Source organism: Schistocerca americana, chromosome 7 (assembly GCF_021461395.2).
Source record: "Schistocerca americana isolate TAMUIC-IGC-003095 chromosome 7, iqSchAmer2.1, whole genome shotgun sequence".
Classification (NCBI taxonomy): domain Eukaryota; kingdom Metazoa; phylum Arthropoda; class Insecta; order Orthoptera; family Acrididae; genus Schistocerca; species Schistocerca americana.
This window is the reverse complement of record NC_060125.1, coordinates 304974267-305000752: the sequence shown is the minus strand read 5'-3', so window position 1 is coordinate 305000752 and position 26486 is coordinate 304974267. Positions and strand designations below refer to the sequence as shown.

General features: G+C 41.0%; 1 protein-coding gene across 1 annotated transcript in view; it reads right to left on the bottom strand.

The window, feature by feature from the left end:
• Positions 1 to 3747: 3747 nt before the first annotated feature.
• Positions 3748 to 26486, bottom strand: part of LOC124622893 (translation initiation factor IF-2-like) — a 163578-nt gene continuing 140839 nt past the window's right edge. The window contains exon 3 of the mRNA XM_047148683.1: positions 3748 to 3902. Within this exon, the coding sequence (XP_047004639.1) occupies positions 3748 to 3902 (155 nt within the window). The remainder of the gene's footprint in view (positions 3903 to 26486) is intronic.

Sequence of the window (26486 nt, the reverse complement as noted above, 5' to 3'; positions counted from 1 at the left end):
CAGCCACGTCTCGATCCCTGAGTCAACAGATGGGGACGTTTGCAAGGCAACAACCATCTGCACGAAAAGTTCGACGACGTTTGCAGCAGCATGGACTATCAACTCGGAGACCATCGCTGCGGTTACCCTTGACGCTGCATCACAGATAGGAGCGCCTGAGATGATGTACTTAACGACGCCCCTGGGTGCACGAATGGCAAAACGTCATTTTTTTCTGATGAATCCAGGTTCTGTTTACAGCATCGTGATGGTCGCATCAGTGTTCGGTGACATCGCGGTGAACGCACATAGGAAGCGTGTATTCGTCATCGCCAAACTGGCGTATCACCCGGCGTGATGGTATGGGGTGCCATTGGTTACACGTCTCGGTCACCTCTTGTTCGCGTTGACGGCACTTTCAACAGTGGACGTTACATTTCAGATTTGTTACGACCCGTGGCTCTACCCTTCATTCGATCCCTGCGAAACGCTAAATTTCAGCTGGATAATGTACGACCGCATGTTGCAGGTCCTGTACGTGCCTTTCTGGATACAGAAAAAGTTCGACTGCTGCCCTGGCCAGCACATTCTCCAGATCTGTCACCAATTGAAAACGTCTGGTCAATGGTGGCCGAGCAACTGGCTCGTCACAATACGCCAGTCACTACTCTTGATGAACTGTGGCATCGTGTTGAAGCTGCATGGGCAGCTCTACCTGTACACGCCATCCAAGCTCTGTTTGACTCAATGCCCAGACGTATCAAGGCCGTTATTATGGCCAGAGGTGGTTGTTCTGGGTACTGATTTCTCAGGATGTATGCACTTACAGATGTATGCATTTACAGATATTTTTCTCTTACTACGAGTTTACAAAGACAACGCAGATGGTGACATATACACAGATTTACCAAAGTCTTTATTTGCAAATTCACCAATATGATAGGTACGGTAGGCAATAATGTCTCTGTCTACAAAACTTTCAAGGCCTGGCACGTTAGGAACTCCGGTACCACCTCGTACAATGGCTACAGTAAGCCATCCATTACCATGTGTAAAAGAATCATTAATGTCTATGCTAAAATTAAGTCTGCCTCCACAGAAGACACAAGGTCCGTCGACAAGTGCAGTAGCAGCAGTGTTCTTCACTGTATTCTTCTTCTTGTCTGCAGCAGATGTTCTCAATTGTTTTGTAAATTGTCTGCTTAGGACGACGACGAATACGTCATGTAATCACATGTCAGTTCTAGTATAATATATTTGTCCAATGAATACCCGTTTATCATCTGCGTTTCTTCTTGGTGCAGCAATTTTAATGGCCAGTTGTGTAGTAAAGGCGACCACTCACGAAAAGCGGGAAATCCGGATTCGACTCCATATCAATCAAAAAAGGTACAGCTGACTTCAATGCATACTCTCAGTCTGCGAATCCATTTCATTAAATTTTCCTGCTGTCATGCATTCCTTTCTGAATCAGCACGTCTGCTTCGTTAGCTGGGTAAGATTCCATTTGCAATTTTTTAACGGTGTCGGCGCTTACGATGCTTGGAATTCACGTACAACCACTTCCTATTTTCACCATGTTTACTGTGTACCTGGTAAAGATTGCAAACCTTGAGAAGTACGGCTTCCCTTTGGTTGTAATTATTTCCATTACTCACAGTCTATACAGGTGGACCATTGATCGTGACTGGGCCAAATATCTCACGAAATAAGCGTCAAACGAAAAAACTACAATGAACGAAACTTGTCTACCTTGGAGGGGTAAACCAGATGGCGCTATGGTTGGCCGGCTAGATGGCGCTGCCAGAGGTCAAACGGATATCAACTGCGTTTTTTAAAATAGGTTCTCCCATTTTTACTACCTATTCGTGTAGTACGTAAAGAAATATGAATGTTCTACTTGGACCACTTTTTTCGCTTTGTGATAGATGACGCTGTATTAGTCAAACGTATGGCTCACAATTTTAGACGAACAGTTGCTAACAGGTAGGTTTTTTAAATTAAAATACAGAACGTAGGTACGTTTGAACATTTTATTTAGGTTGTTCCAATGTGATACATGTGCCTTTGTGAACTTATCATTTCTGAGAACGCATACCACATTAATGCAATAAATGCTCAAAATGATGACTGTCAACCTCAATACATTTCGCAATACGTGTAACGACATTCCTCTCAACAGCGAGTAGTTCGCCTTCCGTAATGTTCGCACATGCATTGACAATGCGCTGACGCATGTTGCCAGGCGTTGTCGGTGGGTCACGATAGCAAATATCCTCCAATTTTCCCCGCAGAAACAAATCTGGGGACGTCAGACCCGGTGAACGTGCTGGCCATGGTATGGTGCTTCGACGACCAATCGACCTGTCATGAAATATACTATTCAATACCGCTTCAACCGCACGCGATCTATGTGCCGGACATCCATCATGTTGGAAGTACATCGCCATTCTGTCATGCAGTGAAACATCTTGTAATAACATCGGTAGGACGTTACGTAGGAAATCAGCGTACATTGCACCATTTAGATTGGCAAAGATAAAATGGGGGCTAATTATCCTTCCTCCCATAATGCCGCACCATACAATAACCCGCCAAGGTCGCTGATGTCCCACTTGACTACATCTACATGGATACTCAGCAAATCAGATTTAAGTGCCTGGCATCGTGGATTTTCCGTTGCCCACTAGTGCATATTATGCCGGTTTACGTTACCACTGTTGGTGAATGACGCTTCGTCGCTAAATAGAACGAGTGCAAAAAGTCTGCCATTGTCCCGTAATTTCTCTTGTGCCCAGTGGAATAACTGTACACGACGTTCGAAGTCGTCGCCACGCAATTCCTGGTGCATAGAAATATGGTACGGGTGCTATCGATGTTGATGTAGCATTCCCGATTCTCGCGTAATTTGTCTGCTACTGATGCGCGGATTAGGCGTGACAGCAGCTAAAACACCTACCTGGGCATCATCATTTGTTGCAGGTCGTGGTTGACGTTTCATATGTGGCTGAACACTTCCTGTTTCCTTAAATAACGTAACTATCCGGCGAACGGTCCGGACACTTGGATGATGTCGTCCAGGATACCGAGCAGCATGCATAGCACACGCCCGTTGGGCATTTTGAGCACAATAGCCATACATCAAGACGATATCGACCTTTTCCGCAATTGGTAAACGGTCCATTTTAACACGGGTAATGTATCACGAAGGAAATATCGTCCGCACTGGCGGAATGTTACGTGACACCACGTACTTATACGTTTGTGACTATTACAGCGCCATCTATCACAAAGCGAAAAAAGTGGCCCAACTAAAACATTCATATTTCTTTACGTACTACACGAATATGTAATAAAAAATGGGCGTGCCTATTTAAAAAAAACGCAGTTGATATCCGTTTGACCTATGGCAGAGCCATCCAGCGGGCCAACCATAGTGCCATCTGTTTTCCTCCTTCAAGCCAGACGAGTTTCGTTTTTTGTAGTTTTTTCGCTTGATGCTTATTTCGTGGGATATTTGGCCCGGTCACTATCAATGGACCACCCTGTATAACTCTTGTAGATTAGGTCTATGAATCTGTACGGAAACGTAGGCTACCGGCGAGGGCATTGCCTGACTGCCGGGGACAACACATCAGTTGCTGGAGAACGACTGGCGCAGATCAGCTATGGATGGAAAACGGTCGGTGCAAAAAGGCTTGATCAGAAGTCGGGCGCTACCTGCGACACCTACAAAAGGGTCGGAAACACCACGCTCGGACAACCCAGCTAGCCGCCGAGACGGCACTGTGCAGATCGCCGCTGCGGCAAGAAGAGCGGGCGCCCTTGGGTCGCGGCCCCGCGCCCGCTCACCTGGTCAGCGGGCGACGTCGACGGCGCTTCTACCGCCGCCGCCGCCCCCGCCGCAGACTCCGCCGACGCCCCTGATTTCCCCGGAGGGCCTGCCTGACTGCTCGATTACTTTCGCTCCAGCGTCTGTCACGGAATATTCGGCTAGCTCGTGCGTTTCCATGGCGAGACGTCAGGAAAAGGGCCGCAGCATCTTACGTACAGAAATATTCCTTGTATCAGGCTCCGTTCTCGCCGAAAGAAAAAGAGGTGCCGGCCGTGGATCCTTTCGGCTGCACCAAGAAATATGTCTCTTGCTCTTTATAGACCGATTCTCTCAGAATTTCCCCGAACAAACCGCAATGCTAACACTGTACTGTTACAAGGCTCTAGGCTTATTTCTTTCAAAGTGGCACGTCATACGACATTCTCAGCTCTAAATATCGAACCAAGAAGCATATTGCAATATTTACAGGGGGCCGTCAAATTATTATATTCAGTGAATGGGCACGACGGTTTTCTTATGCCACTTTATTCTACCGTTTTCGATGGAATATATCACTAGTATTACGTTTCTCTGGAATTATTAAACTATTTTAAAGTAAAAAGAAATATGTAAAACACAAAATTTTCCTGAACGGTACAAAGATGAGCTAAATGTTCAGTATTTAGCAGCGATTAAATCTTTAATTCTCCTTGGCATATTCATTACGAATTTTCTCGAGACATTTTCGAGTTCAGGTGTTCTACAGCATGGCAGAATCTCTGACCAGAGAGTAGTATGTAGTTAGTTGTTGCTTGTCGCTAGTCGGCGTCAGTCGGTATGCAGTAGTAGTCAGTCGGCTTTAGTCTTCAGTAGTATGCGGTAGTCGACAGTAGTCGGTGCGTGCCTGCGCATGTCGGAGGTCTGCTCTGGTCGGGACTCTGGAGGATGAGTATTATTGTAGAAGGTAAAGAAGCAGCCTTGCGCATATCTAGTAATGTATATTGACTGTCATTAGTTTCTTTTAAAAAAATGACCCCAATAATAATTTTTATAATATAAAGTAACTTTTTAAAGAAAAGCATTCATTTCAATTTAAAGAATATTTCCAATGCATGAACATTCCTTCCAAGAATAAAAAAAAAAAAAAAAAAAAATACGCCAGCATTGCACGAAGCTGAGTCGATAAATTTCTACATAAGAGCAGATATATTCGCAGTTTTTATTGAGGTAAGAATTTTTGCTTTTTTTATTCAGAATACAGGGCCGAAGGGCAGCGCTGCTGTCCTCATAAAATTTACCAGGTTACTGAATTTTTTTTTATTATTTCCGGATTTACGAATTGAATTTTGTGGTTACATTAAATGTGAATGCATTTCAGCATAGAGATCATAAATGGGAGCCAATTTTGTTCAGAGATTACAATAAAATTAATTTTGTTCAGAGGTTACAATACTTTTAAAAATTCATTTAATTATTGTTTTTGTGGGGAGTTTACGCTTGGTCCATTTTCATTATAACATTTTTTGTGCGGAGGTTACACTTGGCGACCCTGCCAGGATCGTATTTCTTTGTGAATCTTCTGACAAGTAGTCATATATCTGCTCTTATTTACTTAAACATAGTTTGCATCTGGCGCAACGCATTTACTAATTTGTCACTCTTTCTTTCACAGATCATCGGCAATATGTTGCTCTCTGTTAATTGTGTTTGTTACTTTTTTTGAATTGACTTTATTTCATTTGTGTTTAATTCTGATTTGCGAAAAATGACGCTAAAAACTGTTAACAGTACATCGCGATGTGTAATGAGTGAAATAGCCGACTCGAATAATTTGACCAATAGTATTTGCGACACTCAGTGTAATGATGATAATCCCCTAATTGTAGACAATCAGTGCGTACCGACCACTAATATTGATTTTTATTCTAGTGATGAGCAAATAAATTCAATTGCGTCCTCTGTTAATTTAACGACAATTGATGATGCGGCATGTTATGTTACAATGAATGCTGCCCAGTTTGACACACCCGGTTTGCAAAATTTACGTGACGAACAGACAAATTTTTCTAATCAAAATGAACAGTGTAATCAGAATACGTCAGATTTCTTTAATTCCGATTTAGTGATCAACAGTGCACATCCGATTAGCAAACATTTTCGAGAATCAGAAAATGACCGAATGGTTACACAAAACGTGACAATTGTAGATACACCATCACACAGTACAGAGAATAGAGCCAATAATTTTGGCTGAGATCAAGTTATCGCATTATTACTACGACTAAATGAAAAAGAAGACGAATATTTCAAATAACTTAGTGAAAAAATTGATAACCATTTCAAACAACTTAATGAATCGCGCAAACAATTTAATGAAAGTTTCAAACTGTCGAACGAAAAACACGACAACCTCAAAGAACAGAACAAACAAGTTAGTGAACAGATTACAGCTGTTACCGTGCAACGTCACGACACGAAAGAACAATTATGTGAGGAAAGTAAGGCTCATGCTAGGAACAGTAATGAAGAAATTACATCTGTTGTACAAGAATTAAGTAGTACACGTGTAGGCAAAACAGAATCACTTAGAGATGAAATTAATGCAGTCGCTGAACAATGTTCTGAAAATGCGACACAGTTACACGAAGAGTATAATTTAAAGTCACCAGAACTTTCACACACTGTGGATACGGAAGTCGATAAAAAATGTGAACAACAGAACAACCAAATTGACGAACGTATTAAAGCGACAGAAATGAAAAATATTTCAGTCAATAACACGTCACTTCATACGGCACATTCCGAACATTTGTCACACTCACACAGCCAGTATAACTTAAGTAATTTACAGAGACTACGCGACTTAAAATCCGAAAATACACAGACAAACAGATTCTTATGCATTCGTGAACCTGTTCACACATTCAGTGGCGACAACGTTGATTATAAGCAATTTGTATGTGTAAAAAAATCTAAGGTATTTAAAAATGACAGAGCACAGGTACACGCTTTGAAACGGATACGACAATTTATTTTTGTACTTTCACCGCCATTGCCTGTAATGCAGAAACTAGAATTGATCTGGATACAGCAATTTGCTTTTGAATTTTCACCAGCATTGCCTGTAACGCAGAAGCTAAAATTTATTTGCAGCGCGTAATGATCTCAGCGGATTCATTACACTTTAATGGATATGTGCCATAGCGTGCATAGGGCCCCGAGCCGTAGTAGTGCTGTTTCATCTTTAGTTTTCTGCACTGCTGCCTTTTCTTCTACTATCCTTTATATTTATCAGAACAGCTCTTTAACTATCGCCCTATCTAGGATTAAGAATGAGTAAAGAGAACCCGATAAGACAAGTTATACCGAAAGTGACAGTTTTTATTAGACGCTCCAGAAATGACAACCACGAGAACTTTAATAACAGACAAAAAGTTAATCATCAGTATGTGTAAAACTATCAGCGAACGCATTTTTGTAACAATAGAGGTTTTTCACCGCAATAGCAACAAAACCAGCCGGTTAGCACACCTAACCAACAATGCAGTCTGCAAGGTCAACCAAGCTTTAATGTTTCGCCACCTGCACGTATAGCTTCAGCTCCAACAAATAGTAATGCACAGCAACAAGGAAATAAGTAAGTACAGAAAACACACTATTGAAATTTCTATCGCAATATACCGTATAGAAATGACTATCATGACAGACGTCAAAGTAATGAGCACAATTTTCAGCGTACATTTAATAACAGACGGTCTTACCAACAGCAAAATCATCCGCAACAACTTATTATTATGAATGAACCAGACAGTAGATATCATCCCGAACGCAATACGTCAGGAAGAAATAACAGAACAGTACAAATAGTCGAAATGCCACAGCATCCTCCCGCAAATAATAGCACGTCGGATAGAATTTGACTAAATACAGTACAGGTTGCATCTTCTAGTAACGCAAGCAATACTTTTGACACAGAGAATTTTGTACACGAAAATGTTATTACTTTTGACGACATCTGAGACATACTTTTACATGAAAAACCAATAGTCTGAATTAGTCAATCTGAAACATGCTTTGTTGAATGCACCACTTTTATCGCACCCAGATCTTACTAGAAATTTTTCCATTGCCACCGACAGTTCTAATACCGCTCTAGGCGTACACATTTTCCAGGAAATTAAAGAAGATGGCACTACAGTAATTAAAAACATCGCCTTTGCGAGTCGTATTCTGTCACCCGCTGAACGAAATTATTCTGTTACAGATCTTGAAACATTATGTGTTGTTTGGGCATTTACGAGATTTCGGCATTTTTTTTATGGAAGACATACGACCGTTTAAATAGACCATAGAGCGATACAGTTTTTACTTTCGGCTAAATTTACACACGACAGTTAAGTAGATGGAAACTTTATTTACAGGAATTTAATTTTACAATTGTTCACATTCCCGGCACACAAAATATTGTAGCAGATGCACTATCCCGTTCTCTGAGCAACAATCAGCAAGACATGGCAACCAACTTCTGCAAAGCAAATTTCAGCGTCATGTACATTCAACAAGTTGCATTTGAAAATTTCATTTGGTCGTCATTACAAGACATAGCACAAGAGCAGAAAAAAGACAACGTGTGGAAAGAAATTAAACACCTTTGGCAAGATAGGAATAATGTTACCATTAGAAACCATCACACTGTAAGCAATGACATTCTGTTTCGCCGCTCTCATCCTGACAGCAACAATTGATTACTATGCATTCCTGACGAACTTGTTAACAAATTAATCTGGTATACTCATTTAAGTTATGCACATTACGGAGCGAGAAAATGTTTTCTTATATTGAGACAGAACTGTTGTTATTTTACCAACATGGAGAAACGTATTCGACGAGTTTTAGCGTCATGTAAAATTTGCCAGAAAGCTAAGTCAGATACGACTTCACATATTCCTCCATTACACCCCACTGTACCTGTTAAATTGAGACACATGGCCGCTGTAGATATTTTGGGTCCGATTCCCAGAACTAATAGAGGTTTTTGCTACATTTTTGTCACTGTTGAACTCACTTCAAAATTTGTTACCTTCACTCCGTTACGCATTGCTACTGATAAAACTGTATCGAAAGCATTTGTAAAACATTTTCTATTTCATGTAGGGCTTGTGTTGAAAGTAATTTCCGACAATGGACCACAGTTTCTATCTCTTATATGGACTCGTATGTTACGAGCTAGAAATACTTTTCCGGTCTATATATCCAGGTACCATGCTTCTTCGAACCCTTGTGAACGATTAATTAAAGAAATTGGTAAACTGTGTAGAATATACTGCCATAAAAAACATATTGATTGGGACACACACATACTCTCATTCCAGGATGTAATTAATTCCATACCAAATGAATCTACTATGCTATCTCCGTCTGTTATACTGAAAAATGTTGTACCACCTAACACAATTAAAGAATTAGTAACCTTTCCTACATCTCGTCGACTACGACACCATGAAATAATTGACATTGCGCTGAACAAACATCAAACGTGCCGCAGAGCGCCGGAGAAGACAGCAAAAACAGGTTTGTACACGCAGTGATTTTCACATTGGACAGTAGATATTACTACGCACACATTATTTATCTAATAGAGAAAAAGGTAGGTGTAGTAAATTTGAGCTTGTATGGTGTTGACACGACATGCTATCCACCACCTTGAGTGATGGAGATCTTATTATGGTCCCACTGTTTGGTGTACCTAATGTACTACTAAAATGATAACATGGAATATTACTACGACATTTCAGTGTCTTGGCTACACTGATTAATACTTCAAGGAAAAGAACTTCAGATTGTCTCACTTGGTGTTGTGCTTCTATAGAAAGATATGGACTTTCAGTGCAGCTGCCTGCAACCTAATGTGCTACAACCATGATGCAATCCTTCCCATTCCTTTCCTAGATCTTGTAAAATGATAAAGACATATACAGTGCGTGTGCACTTCATTTCATTTGTTAACAAGATCAGTTGTCCTAAATAGGCTAAAGACTTCTACAGTGCGTGTGCACTTTATTTCACTCCATGATATGTTATGTAAAAATGCTAAAGACTTCTACAGTGCATGTGCACTTTATTTCAATCCATGATATGTTATGTAAAAATACTAAAGACTTTTACAGTGCGTGTGCACTTTATTTCACTCCATGATATGTTATGTAAAATGCTAAAGACTTTTACAGTGCGTGTGCACTTTATTTCACTCCATGATATGTTATGTAAAAATGCTAAAGACTTCTACAGTGCATGTGCACTTTATTTCACTCCTTGATACGTTTATTTGTTGTAAAAATGCTAAAGAGTTTTACAGTGCGTATGCACTTTTGTCATTTTGTTAACATGATTTGCTGATATGTTCTGAAATACAGTGTGTGTGCACTTTATGCCATTTGTTAATATGATTTGTATTCATTGCGTATACTGTGGTGTCACCGCCAGACACCACACTTGCTAGGTGGTAGTTTTAAATCGGCCGCGGTCCATTAGTACATGTCGGACCCGCGTGTCGCCACTGTGTGATCGCAGACCGAGCGCCACCACAAGGCAGGTCTCGAGATACGGACTAGCACTCGCCCAGTTGTACGGACGACGTAGCTAGCGACTACACTGACGAAGCCTCGCTCCTTTGCCGAGCAGATAGTTAGAATAGCCTTCAGCTAAGTCCATGGCTACGACCTAGCAAGGCGCCATTAGTAACATTGCATGTATCTAAAGAGTCTCACTTGTATCGCCACTATCTCCAGATGCACCAAAAGGATGGATTAAAGTTAAGTATTCCAGAAGCTACGTACTTTTCTTTATAGCATTCATAACGTATCCTGTTTCAGACCTCAAGCACCCTGCTTTAAATTAGCGCGTGCCTTTCGGCTTCCTCTCATTGTGTCTAGGCTGTCTTGTCTAGACACAACATATACATTTTGTGATTTCCTGATATGTTCTGAACTACAGTGCGTGTGCACTTTATGTCATTTGTTAATATGATTTGTACTCATTCCGTATACATTTTGTGATTTGCTGATATGTTCTGAACCACAGTGCGTGTGCACTTTTGTCATTTCTCAATATGATTTGTACTCATTGCCTATACATTTGTGATTTCCTGATATGTTCAGTACTACAGTGTCTGTGCACTTTTGCCATTTGTTAATATGTCTTGTACTCACTGTGTATACATTTTGTCATTGCCTGATATGTTCAGTACTCAGTGCATGTGCACTATATTTTATTTCATGTTCTGCAGATATATATATATATATATATATATATATATATATATATATATATATATATATAGTGATTGTAAACTTAGTTAATTAGGAAAAATTTGTTGCTCATGGCAAGTCCAGTTGACTCACCATCGCTGCCAAATTTTTGCCCTCACAGTGGAGGGTTATGTAAGACGTATGCGTTGCCGGCGATGGGCGAGGCATGGCAGAATCTCTGACCAGAGAGTAGTATGTAGTTAGTTGTTGCTTGTCGCTAGTCGGCGTCAGTCGGTATGCAGTAGTAGTCAGTCGGCTTTAGTCTTCAGTAGTATGCGGTAGTCGACAGTAGTCGGTGCGTGCCTGCGCATGTCGGCAGTCTGCTCTGGTCGGAACTCAGGAGGATGAGTATTATTGTAGAAGGTAAAGAAGCAGCCTTGCGCATATCTAGTAATGTATATTGACTGTCATTAGTTTCTTTTAAAAAAATGACCCCAGTAATAATTTTTATAATATAAAGTAACTTTTTAAAGAAAAGCATTCATTTCAATTTAAAGAATATTTCCAATGCATGATCATTCCTTCCAAGAATAAGAAAAAAAAAAAAATACGCCAGAATTGCACGAAGCTGAGTCGAAAAATTTCTACATAAGAGCAGATATATTCGCAGTTTTTATTGAGGTAAGAATTTTTGCTTTTTTTATTCAGAATACAGGGCCGAAGGGCAGCGCTGCTGTCCTCATAAAATTTACCAGGTTACTGAATTTTTTTTTATTATTTCCGGATTTACGAACTGAATTTTGTGGTTACATTAAATGTGAATGCATTTCAGCATAGAGATCATAAATGGGAGCCAATTTTATTCAGAGATTACATTAAAATTAATTTTGTTCAGAGGTTACAATACTTTTAAAAATTCATTTAATTATTATTTTTGTGGGGAGTTTACGCTTGGTACATTTTCATTATAACATTTTTTGTGGGGTGGTTACAGCCCTGACAAGTTTTTCCGGGAGCCTGACCATGTTTGTGTGTACATCTCCCTTTCCAATATCCCTGTTCAGTCCTTACCAGCTATTTCAACTGTGTTTATGTTTGGGGAATTCCCTGGCCAGTCAGAACATCAGTTCTTGTGTCATTTAATCATATAGTCGCAGATTGGCCTTGTGCCATTGTGTAGAATTGTGCTCAAATATGTACTTCATTCCTACAGTTCAGGAAGAAGTCGAGTTTCCAATTCCGATAGTACTGATCTTGACGCATCGCTCATTAACATTAATGCCCTCATTTCCTGCGCCCATTTCCTTTGCTTCCTCCTACAGACCAAATTTTCCTGATAAAGGATACATGACTCGTTCAACTACGCTATCTTCATAGAACTTTTCATTGTTCCTGCGTCTCACAGATCCAGTCTTGTCCTCCAGAAACTGGTTCATTTTTTCATCAGAGAAAAAAAATTCTGAAATAAAATCACATCTTATATTTCGAAGGCTTTATTATCATTCTGAAACAAATATGGGATGGTAGTAGCTAATACTCGGTCCACCAATCACAACAGTTGAAAGTATTTTTGGAAAAGACTGGAGATACGTGATGCCTCCAGCTGGATTGCATCATGGTCAGAGAGAGATTTCGAAATCAGGTATTGTATTCTAAGGCGTACCAAGGAACATATTAAAATACTATTTAGCAATAATGAAGATCAGACTGAGGTTAAGGCAATCGTCCAGAAGAATCAGTGCGGAAGGAAGTGGGATACTGAATTAATGATGAATGAAAAGACGCCTTTGAAGGTTGCTAGTAAGAACAGCAAAACATAGTTACAGATAAAGTAACTGCAAATAAACCATGGAAAAAGAAGAAATACTTCAATAGATCGAGAAAGACAGAAATACAGCAAGATAAGTAAACAGGAACTGCGGGGAAGCTGAGGTCAAATGGCTGCAGAAAAAAATGTATAGAAATCAAAAAACAAATGATCGTCATTACGACTGTTTCGGCCTACAGAAAATACAGGAGAACCTTCGCTGAAATTAAAACCAAGGCAAGTAACATTAAGACGGCAATGGGAGTTCCACTGTCAAATACAGAAGAGCGGATGGGTGGGAAGAGTACATTGAAGCTCTCAGTGAAGATGAGGAATTGTCTGATGGCGAGATAGAGGAAGAAATAGGGGTAGATAAGGAAGACATATAGGATCCAGTATTAAGCTCACGATTTAATAGAGCTCTGGAAGATTTGCGATCATGTAAGGCAGAAAGGATAGACAACATCCCATTCGAAGTTCTAAAATCATTGGGGGAAGTGGCAACCAGACAACTATTCAAGTTGCTATGTACAATGTATGAGACTGCGACTTTCTTTCAGACTTTCGGAAAAATATCATTCATTCAATTCCGAATATAGTAAGGGCCAATAAGTGCCAGTAGTACCACACAGTCACCTTAAAAATTCATGCAGCCAGGCCACGGACAAGAATAACTTACAGGAGCCAGTTCGGCTTTAGGAAATGTAAAGGTACCAGAGAGGCGATTCGGACGTTTAGTTTGACAGTAGACGCAAGACTGAAGGAAAATCTTGACACGTTCAGAGCAATCGTCGACCTAGAAAATCGTTCGACAATGTAAAATGGGGCAAAATGTTCAGATTCTAACAAAAATAGTAGCTATAGGAAAAACCTGGCAATACACAGTATGTACCTGAACCAAGACGGATCGATATGACTGGATGAACAAGAAAAAAGGGCTCGGATTAAGAAGGTTGTAAGACGCGGATACAGTCTTTCGTCCCTACTGTTCAACCTCTACATCGAAGAAGCAATGGAGGAAGAGACAAAGTTCCGGGGGGTGGTATTAAAATTCGCGCTGAAAGTATATGAATGATAGTGGTTACTGATGACATTGCTGTCCTCAGTGAAAGTGAAGGAGTATTGAAGGATCTGCTGAATGGAATGAAGAGACTAATGAGTACAGAATATGGATTGAGAGTAAGCCTGAAAAAGACCCAGGTAATGAGAAGTAGCATATAATACAATAAAATAATGGAATAGATGATAATAAAATGTTGAAATGCGTGGCTTTTTAAAATGTATTGAATTAATGAGATTAATTTTTCGGCATGAATGACAAGCACAATAAGCTGAGCTATGCCTGGAAATAAGTTCGTATTAGTTCTTATTATTTTACAGGGCGATGTAGTTTCTTTCTCCGCTGTAGATTTGTGCTTACCATTCATTATAATGCTACGTTTGGTCGCCGTGTTCACCTTTGAAGTCTTGACCGTGTTCCCATTAAGCTTATCGAATCTTCGTAATTTTCCAAAGTACACAGGTGGGCTTCAGTTCTTGTAATTGTTGTACTATTTGAAATAACAACTCACACGAGCTTTCTGTTAATAAAACAATACTGTATTTTTCTAAACGGTGCACATATGAAATACATACTCCTCACTCATTCATAGCGACCCCAAAATGGCGGTCTACAATTACTCGCTAAAAATGGCGTGCTTCTCCCTCGTTCACTATCTGAACACGAAACCTTCCTTCCTCCCACTGGTACCAGAAAACATCCTCTGTTTTTTAACAACTGAAAGTCATAAAATACATGACGGTAGGCATAGGCTCTATGATGGGCTACCGCTTCATCTTCTCTCTTTGCCTTTAAAGAAGGCGAAAGCATAAAGGAAATGCAAAAGATCACAAGCAGAAGTGAGAGAAGCGAAAAACGCAACATCAACAGTGGTGATCACGAAGTAGACGGATATGAGGAATTCTGCTACAGTGGAATCAAAATAACCCATGACGGAGAAAGCAAGGAGGAAATAAAACATTTACCATAGCATCTCGAAACATTTGTGAATCCACGTCGCTTCAGCACCGAGGCAGGATCACAGGTCAGCTAACGCAATCTTCTGCTGTTCCAGTGGAGTCAAGCGATGAAATGCGACGGATTCAGCGCATCAATTCCCACAGCCTACTTTTGCTGGGCCGGCCGTGGAGGCCTTGTGGTTCTAGGCGCTTCACTCCGGAACTGCGCGACTGCTACGATCGCAGGTTTGAATACTGCCTTGGGCATGGATGTGTGTGATGTCCTTAGGCTAGTTAGGTGAAAGTAGTTCTAAGTTCTATGGGACTGATGACCTCAGATGTTAAGTCCCATAGTGCTCAGAGTCATTTGAACAATTGCTGGGAGACCCCACGGCTAAGTCACTAATAAGTTTCCATTCATTGTGCCTTCTGACATAGCTGCCACGCTGTAGGTCATACATCCGCTGCTTCTTGTCGTCCTCTTTGCAGAAATTAGTCCTGGCGCTGGTAAATCTCCGGGGATATTCTCTCACCCACTCGCTCAGGGCATTCACTTTAGCATTACTGTTGTAGTCTTCAGCTTGAAGATTGGTTTGATGTCGCTGTGCATGCTGCTCTATCCGTTTTATGCCTCTTCACGTCCAAATAACTTCTGCAGCCTCAGTTCTCCCGAATCTGGTCAACGTTTCATCACCTGATTTCCCTGTTCGGTTTCTACCCTCCACTACTAAATTGGTGATCCCTTCCGTCTCAGAATGTGTAATTTAAACCGATCCCTTCTTCTAGTCAGGTTGTGTCACAAATTTCTTTTCACCCTATTTTTATTCAGAATTTCCTCATTAGTTACGTGCACTACCCACCTAAGCTTCAGCATTATTATGTAGTAGAATTATATTAATACCTTCAGCTGCTGACGGGCGTTGATATATATCAACGGGGACAGGTGAAAATGTATGCCCCGACCGGGTCTCGAACCCGGGATCTCCTGCTTGGATGACAGACGCTGTGTCCATCTGCGCCACCATGAACAGAGAGAATAGTGCAACTGCAGGGACTATATCGCCCTCGCCTTCCGCGAGACCTACATTCTCACTTTGTATGTCCACACACTACATTCGTAGTGTTCCACCCTAATACACTCAATACTCGGAAAAGACGTTCTTACCAAGTCCCGTAAGAGTTCGGGGAATATGTGTGCAACCGCAAAGATGAACGTCATGGCCGGTATTGCCAGAACTATATACTTATACGGACATGGTGTCTGTTCATTCTGACATAAAATTCACTTCTTCAGAAAAGCTTTTCGTCCCATTGCCAGTCTACATTGTATATTTTCTCTAGATCGGCCGTTATCAGTTATTTTTCTGCTCAAATATCGAGATATATCTACTAACGTAAGTGTCTCGTATCCTACTCCAATTCCCTCTGCATAACCTGATTTAATTTGACTGCATTCCCTTAGCCTTGTTTTGCTTTTGTTGATGTTCATCTTATACCCTCCCTTCTAGACAATGTCCATTCCTTTCAACGATTCTTCCAAGCTCCAGGCTGTCTCTGACAGACTTACATGGTTTCATTTCTTCACGTTGAAGTTTAATTCCAACTCCACCTTTTTCTTTGGATTCTTTTCCTGTTTCCTCATTGTACCGATCGAATAACATCGGCGATAAGCCAAAACTTTACCTCACTCCCTTCTCAACCACTACTTCCTTTTCATGCCCCTCGAAACTAATAAACGTTGCCGCCAACACTGTAGACAGCTGCCTCTGCGTTCCTGACTCCTGAACAGATCCATGACTTGAATGCTCGGTAAGGTACCAGTGATACTGCCTGTGGAGTAACTTGTAGGCCTACTGGCTCATCATCAAGTTTGGAAACTGATTGTGTGTTTGGAAAGTTAACAATATGATTAGAGAATAGTGAAAGCTCATTCTCATCTTCAACATTTCCTTAAGACAACTGATTTGGGAAAGTAGGAAAGAATTTATCTTTTTCCAGAACAAAATTCAGTAATCGGTTGCAAATAAATTTTATTGTGCTTTACTTGTTTCGACTACTTAATCAGTCGTCTTCGTAAGTTTAGTATTGGCTACGCAGTTGTGAATATCTTCTCCGTAGAAGCAAAATGATAAGGTATGTTCAGAAACACGGATATTGTACGTAATTATTTTAAAATACTCACGTACAATATGTACATTTCTGGACATAGTGAGAGGCCCAGTTGCTCTCTTCAGTGCTGGCAGTACTCAGCTATTTGGTGTTGTCAGAAAACGGTTAGTTCTTCCATTAGTAGGCGAAGAGCACCATGAAGTTAATCAGGTGAAGACGAGTACATCTTTGGTTAGTTCGGAGACTGTGCTGGATCATCTAGGATACAGATTCACTACGCTATCGTAATCATGAAATCGAGTGCTACTACTGTGAACGCTGCCGATCCGAATGATTTACTCATGAGGAGAGCTGGAGGACCGGGATATTTAAAGTGAGTTGGTATAACACTGTGCAGCAAGCTTCAGTTTTTAATGATGGCATGATGCTATATTCACTTACTAGGCTGTTTAACAGCTGTGTGAGTTCCTCGCTGTGCGCTCTTGTGAAAGATGTACAGTTTTCTGCAACATGTCTTGCGAGCTAACGAATATGCTTGTATCTCTTCCTTTGGTTTTCTGTCGCAGTGTCTATTCTGCTGAATGCGTTTGCTCACTCAACAGAAGATGTCGTAATGAGTCGGCGACCTGAGCCACCTGGCTTGCATCCTGCTCCTGCCTTTGCATCTGGCGTGACTTAATTTTCCTGTGCCAATATGAGTGAGTTTTAATAAATTATTTTCTAATTTCTACCCCTTACTATTTTGTACCATAATACATTCCTCCTCTTTAAAATATCAGCCCCGAATTTTCCTTTTCTTTCACTTATTACTAATTAGTCGATACATGCCTTGTATTTAGGAAAAATAGTACTCTGTAACTGTATTCTGAATTGCTTCTTAACATATGTCTTGAACATTGGTGAGAGTAATTAACGTGATTTGTCATTATGTCCTGGTTGCATACTCTAGTTACACTTTCCACTTTCATTACTTACTACTAATCATTGCTGTACCTACGTTGATAACTAGAAGGTGAAAATGCCTGCCTAATATTTCACGTCTGGTTCCATTAATTATCAATCCATTGAACTGCAATCCTAGTTTCATTACCCCGGTTGGTTTACCGTTCTTATAGCAAATGATAATTACTGTTTCAGGTGCAAATACAGAGTAAGCCCAGTGACCTCCTATTTCTGGAACTTTGGCTGTGTGTGCAACACTGTTTCTCTCACTGTACTGCTTTCATTTTCCCTACGAACATCTGCAATTAACATTACTGGTGGTTCGTTTGTATCATCGATTTTGACAAATAAAATCATTCTAATATCATATTTCAAATCACCCATAGACGAAATTACATCAGCGTCTCTCCATCTAGAAACTACTGATAGTTCGTGAGTTTGTACCTGTATCTCTTTCCCAATAGCATTCGATTTAATCGAATATAGATGTATAGTGTAACACTGGTATCGCGCTTTTATTCCTACTACTGGAAATTGTATTTTTTATGCAGTCCAGCTTGATCAGCGTAATATTCATACTGGTTATAGGCATGCCATGTTTTAGTCCGCCCGCATCTCGTGGTCGTGCGGTAGCGTTCCCGCTTCCCACGCCCGGGTTCCCGGGTTCGATTCCCGGCGGGGTCAGGGATTTTCTCTGCCTCGTGATGGCTGGGTGTTGTGTGATGTCCCTAGGTTAGTTAGGTTTAAGTAGTTCTAAGTTCTAGGGGACTGATGACCATAGATGTTAAGTCCCATAGTGCTCAGAGCCATTTTGATTTAGTCCATTTAGAAAGTCTCTTTATGCATCCTGTAAAGCCATCAAAATTTGTTGTGGATTTAATAATGTTTCATTCAATTGTCCATTACTAGCGTGATTGACTGCTTCATGTGAAGTTTGGACCTCAGTCCTTGCATCATATGATCCACTTGTTAACGTCCCCAGCAATGTAGGTGGTACCACATTTTCTTCTCGTTTGCTTAATCAGATTTCTGTTTTCTCTAGATTGCTATTTAAGACATAACTGTTGCTCTGCGCATATTGTTCTACTTCTGTTGTTAAGTTATGCGCTGTTTTAGCAGCATTTGGGGAATTCCCTGCTGCAAGTATCCTATGCGTGTTGTGTACCGGTCTACTTTTACTCTTTATCCTCCGCTAATACTGTACCGTCTATTCAAAACTAACACCTTTTCTTACCAACTTTCTTAAGGACTGCGCAATTTCTGCGAATCCCTTCACAAATGTAACGACAAAAGTTACATAGTCCAATAAAAGACAGTAATTGTTTAAAAATCTGTGGTGTCTGAATATGATGTACGGCGGAAGTTAAGTCGAGGAACCGACATCATTCCATCTTCACTGATTATACCAAAATAACTTACTTGTGTGTGAGAAAAATTGCTTTTCTTCACACTAACTATAAGATGTGCTGTCCTCAGTATACTAAATACTATATACAGACATTTAACAGGATGTTTCGGAGCTCTCGAATGCGCGATTATATCGGTAAGAGGTGCATACAGGTTTTTGGTTTTAATACAAGATGAACTCCATTTGATCGGGGCCGAAATGTAGCCAGAGCATTTTTCAATCCAAACGGAATTCTTCGATATCGCTCATGACCTGAAGGTGTTGTGATAACTGTTTCGGGCTTGTCTTCGGTAAACACTTCCAGTTCGTGATAACCACTTCCAAGGTCAATCATTGAAAAGTATTTACATCTCCCTAGGCTGTATAATGTTTCCGTGATGTTCGAGGTCGGATATGCCGCTACTGTTGTTTGTGCGTTCAAGTACCGGTAGTCACAATAAAATAGATACTTCCGAATACCGTCAACTGACATTTTAGGTACAATTACAATACATCGCAATGCTGATCTACAAATACGACTATTAGTGGCTGTAGGTGTTTCGCTGTTCCGTATGGTTTCCTATAGACTAGTGGATTATCATTGTTGGTACGCAGTGTTGTCTCATAGTACTGGTTGGTAGTCGACCATCTGAACTAAATAAATCTGAATATCCTAACAACAAAGTTTCCAAGGTTTCCCGTTACTGTCTTCCAAGTGACGAACTTCGGTACGTAGTACAGACGCAGTGACAGTTTATTTGATGCTTTGAACACCCCGCGATCCATCGATATCTTCATTCTCGAGTATCTCTAAACTCCCTACAATTAATCATTTTCGGAGATCCTCTTTATCTGTCCCGAAGTTTTAAAAGTTTACCGCAATCATCAGTTTCCCATTAACATTGGTTGCTCTTGCAAACGCTTCTTCGTACCAAACATTGCATTTCATCTAATGCTTCAATGTTCGGCAGTGACTCAACCACACGTAATCACGGCTGTGACCCATCGGAAACTACAGATACCCAAACCAGCTTCCTTGTACGAACAGGTAGTTTGACATGCATAATTATCTTTAACGTACGTGACACCTTAACAGTCGGTGTACCGCGCAACATTGAAACAATTACGGCTGTTGGACTCACTGGATACAAGTTCCCACCAAGGTCATCTGTGCGCTGTGCAAGATTAATTTTTTGGATGATGCTTCTCCAGGAAGAGAATCGTGGAATACCCTTCTCCCATAGCTGTAAAACACTTCCATGTGCTCGCGAAACTCTATAGTTCCAATCCTAATTCCGAGCTGTGTTGTCATCAGTGATACTAAATCATTGTTTCCCACTCCAGGTAAATTATACCATGGAATCGCTAGACTTCTCCTGCCCATGAACTCTAGACTAATGACATAAACATGTTCACCGATATGGACCAATAATTTATGATCTATACCATTTGCAAATCTTATGGGACCACAATCCGTCTCTGTATTAGCGTCTGCAGTAAGCTGAATGTACGGAGGAAACGTCACCGTTTTATTCAAATGTTTTCCATTACTTATTTTCATTAATTTGCCTCTTATTTCCATACTCGTGTGCCTTGTGACAAAAACATCCACTTCGGTGACACTGCGGTTGATTACATTACGCTTTCAAGTGCCCTTTTCCCAGAACGATAACAATCCTTTTCAGAAACAAAAATTCGTTTATCGTTGGGTACTCGTATAGCAATATCTGTTTTCTCCAAATGCTGGCAACACGTAGTTCTTTAGCCAAATGCTCCGGATATTCTATTCGTACTCTTAACGAAAACTGCACAGGAATACCTCTCAAAAACACATCGAGATTCCTGTTTTCTGCCTCCTTAAGTATGAAGTGATCTGCTTCTAGTTTCCCTGTCATCTCGTATGTTTGTTCATTTACTTGACGGATTCTGACCGACAAAGTCTCCAGTCTCATTTGCCTTCTACGTAAACCTACTCAGCTTTTCTCTAAAAAAACTTAGCACTAGTCTGCTTACGATATCTCAGACGCAAACCTTCCGATGATTGTCCAAATGTATGTGTCCTGCTCAGCGTTTCGTGATGCACCACGTACGTGTTGGCTTCACACATAAGGTGTAAGCTGGCCATCCACATACTAGTTTCATCTGCCCAATTACTCATTCTGGCTCCAGCCAAAACATCATTAATGAACACTGTCACGTCTTCTGTTGTTTTGCCAGAGAAGGGTGTGATTGGAGTAGCTACTAAAAGATCTACTGAAATACGGTGCATTGCTCCTGGTGACTTAAATTCATTCGAAACCGACTATGGCCCCTGCGCAACCCGAAAATTTGATTGAACCAACAATTCATCATGGCGTAAGTTCTGTTGAGAAATTTCCTCTAACAACTGTGACACTTCCTCAATCAGATCGTTTATGCTCCACTATTAGAAGCTGACCTTGTGCCTAGCATTTTTGTGTAATTTACCACTATCTTATATTTGCACTGAAAATACGGGCTTCCAACAGACAAAGATATATCAGACAAAAAACACAACCTGCAGTATGCCAAACCAGAGCCATGTACTTCATAAGCCTCATCAACACCCAGCGACCCTCACTCCACTCGTGTGCTACATGACCATACAAGTAAAAGTGGTATCAACTTGATGATCGATGGGCAATGTACCAGGTGTCCACAACCGTAAGGTCGGTTGATCTCCTCCCTACACTGGTAGTATTCAGCACCCGGAGCCACCTACGGGTTGAATAGAAATTTGGACCCCAAGAGGCCACCATTCTGCCTTCAGCATTGAAGTTCAGTGGTGGCAGCTCCCAGTCGTGGTGTTGTCGGAGGAAAGTTAGTTCCTTCATTAGTATATGACAGGCGGCGAGCAGCAGGAAGTTTATTAGATGAAGGTCATCGTCTCGAGTACATCTTCGACTAATTCATAGACTGTGCTGGCGCATCTAGGACATACATTAACTACACTATAGTAACCATGAAACAGAGTGATATTTCTGTGAATGCCATCGATCCCAATGATCAATTTATGACAAGAGGTGGAGAGCTGGAGTGTTATAAAGTATGCAAAAACAGACATAATATCTTATGGGATAACAGCAATCAGTGATTTTATGTTACTTTAAATCCGTCTTGATTGCAAATTTTTTTATTATTCATATGACCGGTTTCGGTTCATTTAGAACCATCTTCAGATCTGATATTTAAGTTACAGGAGTAACCCGTCCAATTCAGCAACTTTCACATGCTACGTCACATGTAGCATGTGAAAGTTGCTGAATTGGACGGGTTACTCCTGTAACTTAAATATCAGATCTGAAGATGGTTCTAAATGAACCGAAACCGGTCATATGAATAATAAAAAAAAATTGCAATCAAGACGGATTTAAAGTAACATAAAATGTTATAAAGTAGGTGGCGTGAGGTTACGACGCAAGGCTCGGTTCACTTAACAGTTTGTTAACTGCTGTGTCATTTCCTCGATATGTGCTCTTCTGACACAGAATTTTCTTCAGAGACAGGGTTTCTTGCAACATGTATTGCGAGCTGATGAATATGATTGCCTCCCTTTGGTTTCCTATTGCAGTTTCCTTTCTGCTGAATACGTGTCCTCGCTTAACAGACAGTGTCATCATATGTCGACAATCTAACACGCTTGTGACATATTGGCTTGCTTCCTGTTTCTGCTTTGGTATCTGGCGTGATTTAATTTTTCCTGTGACTATCTCAGCGAATTTTAATAAATTCTTTTCTAATTTCTACCCCTTACTACTCTGCGTCATAACAAGTTTTAATCTACAGTTCGTAACCAGTACATTGTGGCCAGAGTCCATATCTGCATCTGGAAGCGTCTTTTAGTTTAAAATCTGGTTCTGAAACCTCTACGTTACCAGTATATAATCCATCTGAAACCTTCCGATGTCTTCAGGTCTCTTCCACATATACACCCTCTTCTCCTGCCTTTTAAACCAAATGTCAGTGAGGACTACACTATGCTCGACAATATACTCGAAATTATGCCAGGCGGCTTCCACTTTCATTACTTTCTCCCAGTTTGTATTTTCCTACTATATTTCCTTCTCCACCTGTCCTTGCTATCGAATTGTAGTCCTAAACCACTACTAAATCTTCGTTCCCCTTAACTGTCAGTATAAGTTTTATCCCACATGCAATGCTTCAGTCTCTTCATCATCTGTGAATCTAGTTGACATACAGAGTTGTAGACTCTGGTGGGTGTGGGCTTCGCGTCTGTCTTCGCTACAATAATGAGTTCACTACGCTGTCCATAGTAGCTTACCGTCATTCCTGTTTTCGTATCCATTTGTAAAAAAATGGTTCAAAAGGCTCTGAGCACTATGGGACTTAACATCTGTGGTCATCAGTCCCCTAGAGCTTAGAACTACGAGGGCGGTTCAGAAAGTAACCTCCGATTGGTCACAGTGCGGGTTGTGGGGGGAGTAGCGACGCCATCTGTGCGTTCACGCACTCAACAGGTCAGTCGGCATCAAGCCGTGGTCGAGTGAACGTCGTACCTGCGCTAGTTTAGTTTTTGTGGCAGTTTGAAATGTGTGCTGCAATAGAAAACCCCGCCAAATGTGAAGTGCGTGCTGTCATAAGGTTTTTTACAGCCAAAGGATATTCTGCAGCAGCTATTCATCGTGAGCTTTGTGCCGTGTACGGACCAAGAGTTATTAGTGAAGGAGTTGTCCGTGAATGGGTACGTTTATTTAAAAGTGGACGAGAAAACGTTCATGATGAAGAGAGGAGTGGTAGACCATCATTGGTGACTGACGAACTCGTTCAGACAGTTGATGCATAAGTTCGTGAAAATCGACGTTTCTCAATGTCGGAGTTGTCTACTGGTTTTCCACAGATTTCTAACACTCTCTTGTACGAGATAGTGACAGCAAGATTGGGTTACCGTAAGTTCTGTGCATGATGGGTGCCCAAAATTCTTACCGACCACCACAAAACTCAAAGAATGGCCTCTGCATTAGACTTTCTGTCACGTTATGAGGACGAAGGAGAACCATTGTTAAACAGAATCGTGACCGGTGACGAAACCTGGATTAAGTACGTGAACCCTGAGACAAAAGAACAATCAAAGATGTGGGTACATTCAAATTCGCCTACCAAACCAAGAAAAGCCTCGCAAGATTTTTCTGCCAGAAAACTGATGGCAACGGTGTTTTGGGATGCCAAAGGGGTGTTGTTGGTTGAATTCATGGAACGTGGAACGACCATTAATCAAGACGTGTACTGTGAAACAATAAAAAAGTTACGACGGGCTATACAGAACAAACGCCGTAGTATGCTGACTTCCGGTATCGTTTTTTTGCACGATAACGCCCGTCCTCACTCTGCTCGCAGAACAACGGCCCTTCTTGAGTCCTTCAAGTGGGACGTTATCAACCATCCACCTTACAGCCCAGACCTGTCGCCAAGTGATTATCACCTCTTCATGCATTTGAAGAAATGGCTCGGGTCACAGCGGTTTGATGACGACGAAGAGCTCAAAGATGCGGTCACAGGCTGGCTCCAGGCACAAGCGGGTGATTTTTATGCAGAAGGAATTTCAAAGCTTGTGAAGAGATACGATAAGTGCCTCAATCGCTATGGAGACTATGTAGAAAAATAGTGCAAAGATGTAGTTGTAAGATGTATATATTAAAATATTTTTATTTAACTTGGTGTATTTTTTTAAATCAACCGGAGGTTACTTTCTGAACGGCCCTCGTACCTAAACCTAACTAACCTAAGGACATCACACACATCCACTCCCGAGGCAGGATTCGAACCTGCGACCGCAGCGGTCACGCGGTTCCGGAGTGAAGCGCCTAGAACCGCTCGGCCACTCCGGCCGGCGTATTCATTTGTAAACCTACTCCTACATTACTCATGTCTGAGTACGTATTTATAACGTTGCATCCACCTCACCTATAACCTATCCATTGCCCCTTCTTAAATTTTCTTACTTACCTGCCCGATTAAAGTATCTAACATTCCATACAACGATTCCTAGAACGCCAGTTTTGTTTTGCCTGATCACATACTCCTGAGTAATCATTACCCAGAGATATGAATCAGGACTATTTAACATCCGAAATATTTTGTCAGAGAGGATGCCATCACCATTTAACCATACAGTAGAGCTGCATTCCCTCAGCGAAAATTATGGCTCTAGTTTCCCTTTACTTTCAGCCGTTCGTAGTACTTGCATGGCAAGGCCGTTCTGGTTGATGTTACTAAGCCAGATCTGTCAGTCATTCAGAATGCCACTGTTGCAACTACTGAAAAGGCTGATGCCCCTGTTCAGGAACTTCATGTTTGTCTGGCCTCTTAACAGATATCACGCCGCTATGGCTGCACCTATACACGCAAGCCCCCCCCCCCCCCCCCCCTCTCGACTTAGACCCTACATATTTTCTAAGTTGCTTCTTATTTGTTGTCTTGTTCACCAGATGTCATTTATCGTTGTCTCTAAATTACTCAGTGTACCAAGACTATTTACCTGGGTCCACAAAACACTTCAGTACAATATGATCTGGTCGCCAGTTGCACACATATTTATTGGGCATTTCTGTATCTCCTCTTGTCCTAAAGATCATTGATAAAATTTGCACAGTTGTTGTTAGCGTCTTCTCAGATATGTAAACACTGCAGTAGTGGTCTAGGGGTAGCGTCCTTAACTAGTAGTTAAAACGACTTGGGTTTCGGGCTTAGTACCAACCTACAGTTGTAATTAGGAATAAAAGCCATCAACAATGGCGGCTGAAGACACCCCGCATCAGAAGTCACCCTCGTACTGTCAATGATAAGAAGATCGGATAGAGGGAATGGTAAAGGGCATGAGGTTGCAGAAGGCAACAGAAACCACTGTATTAAAGACACATTACACAAAAGACACATAGCCTATAATTCAAAAAATACCATGATGAACTCTCTATTGGAAAACGTTTAAAAGTCTCCGGATTATTCCCCCTTTCGGATATCCCAGAGGGGACAGTCAAGACGGCGGTGGCAATGAAGAAACATGGTATAATCAATGATATGGTAACATTGTACCATGGAATTTCAGAAGTTTGAACGCAGTAGGAAAGCCTGAAAATTATGAAGGACATGCAAGGGCCTAGTGTAGATATAGTGGGGATCGGTGAAGTAAAATGAAAGAAGGATTTCTGGTCAGTAGAATATAATATG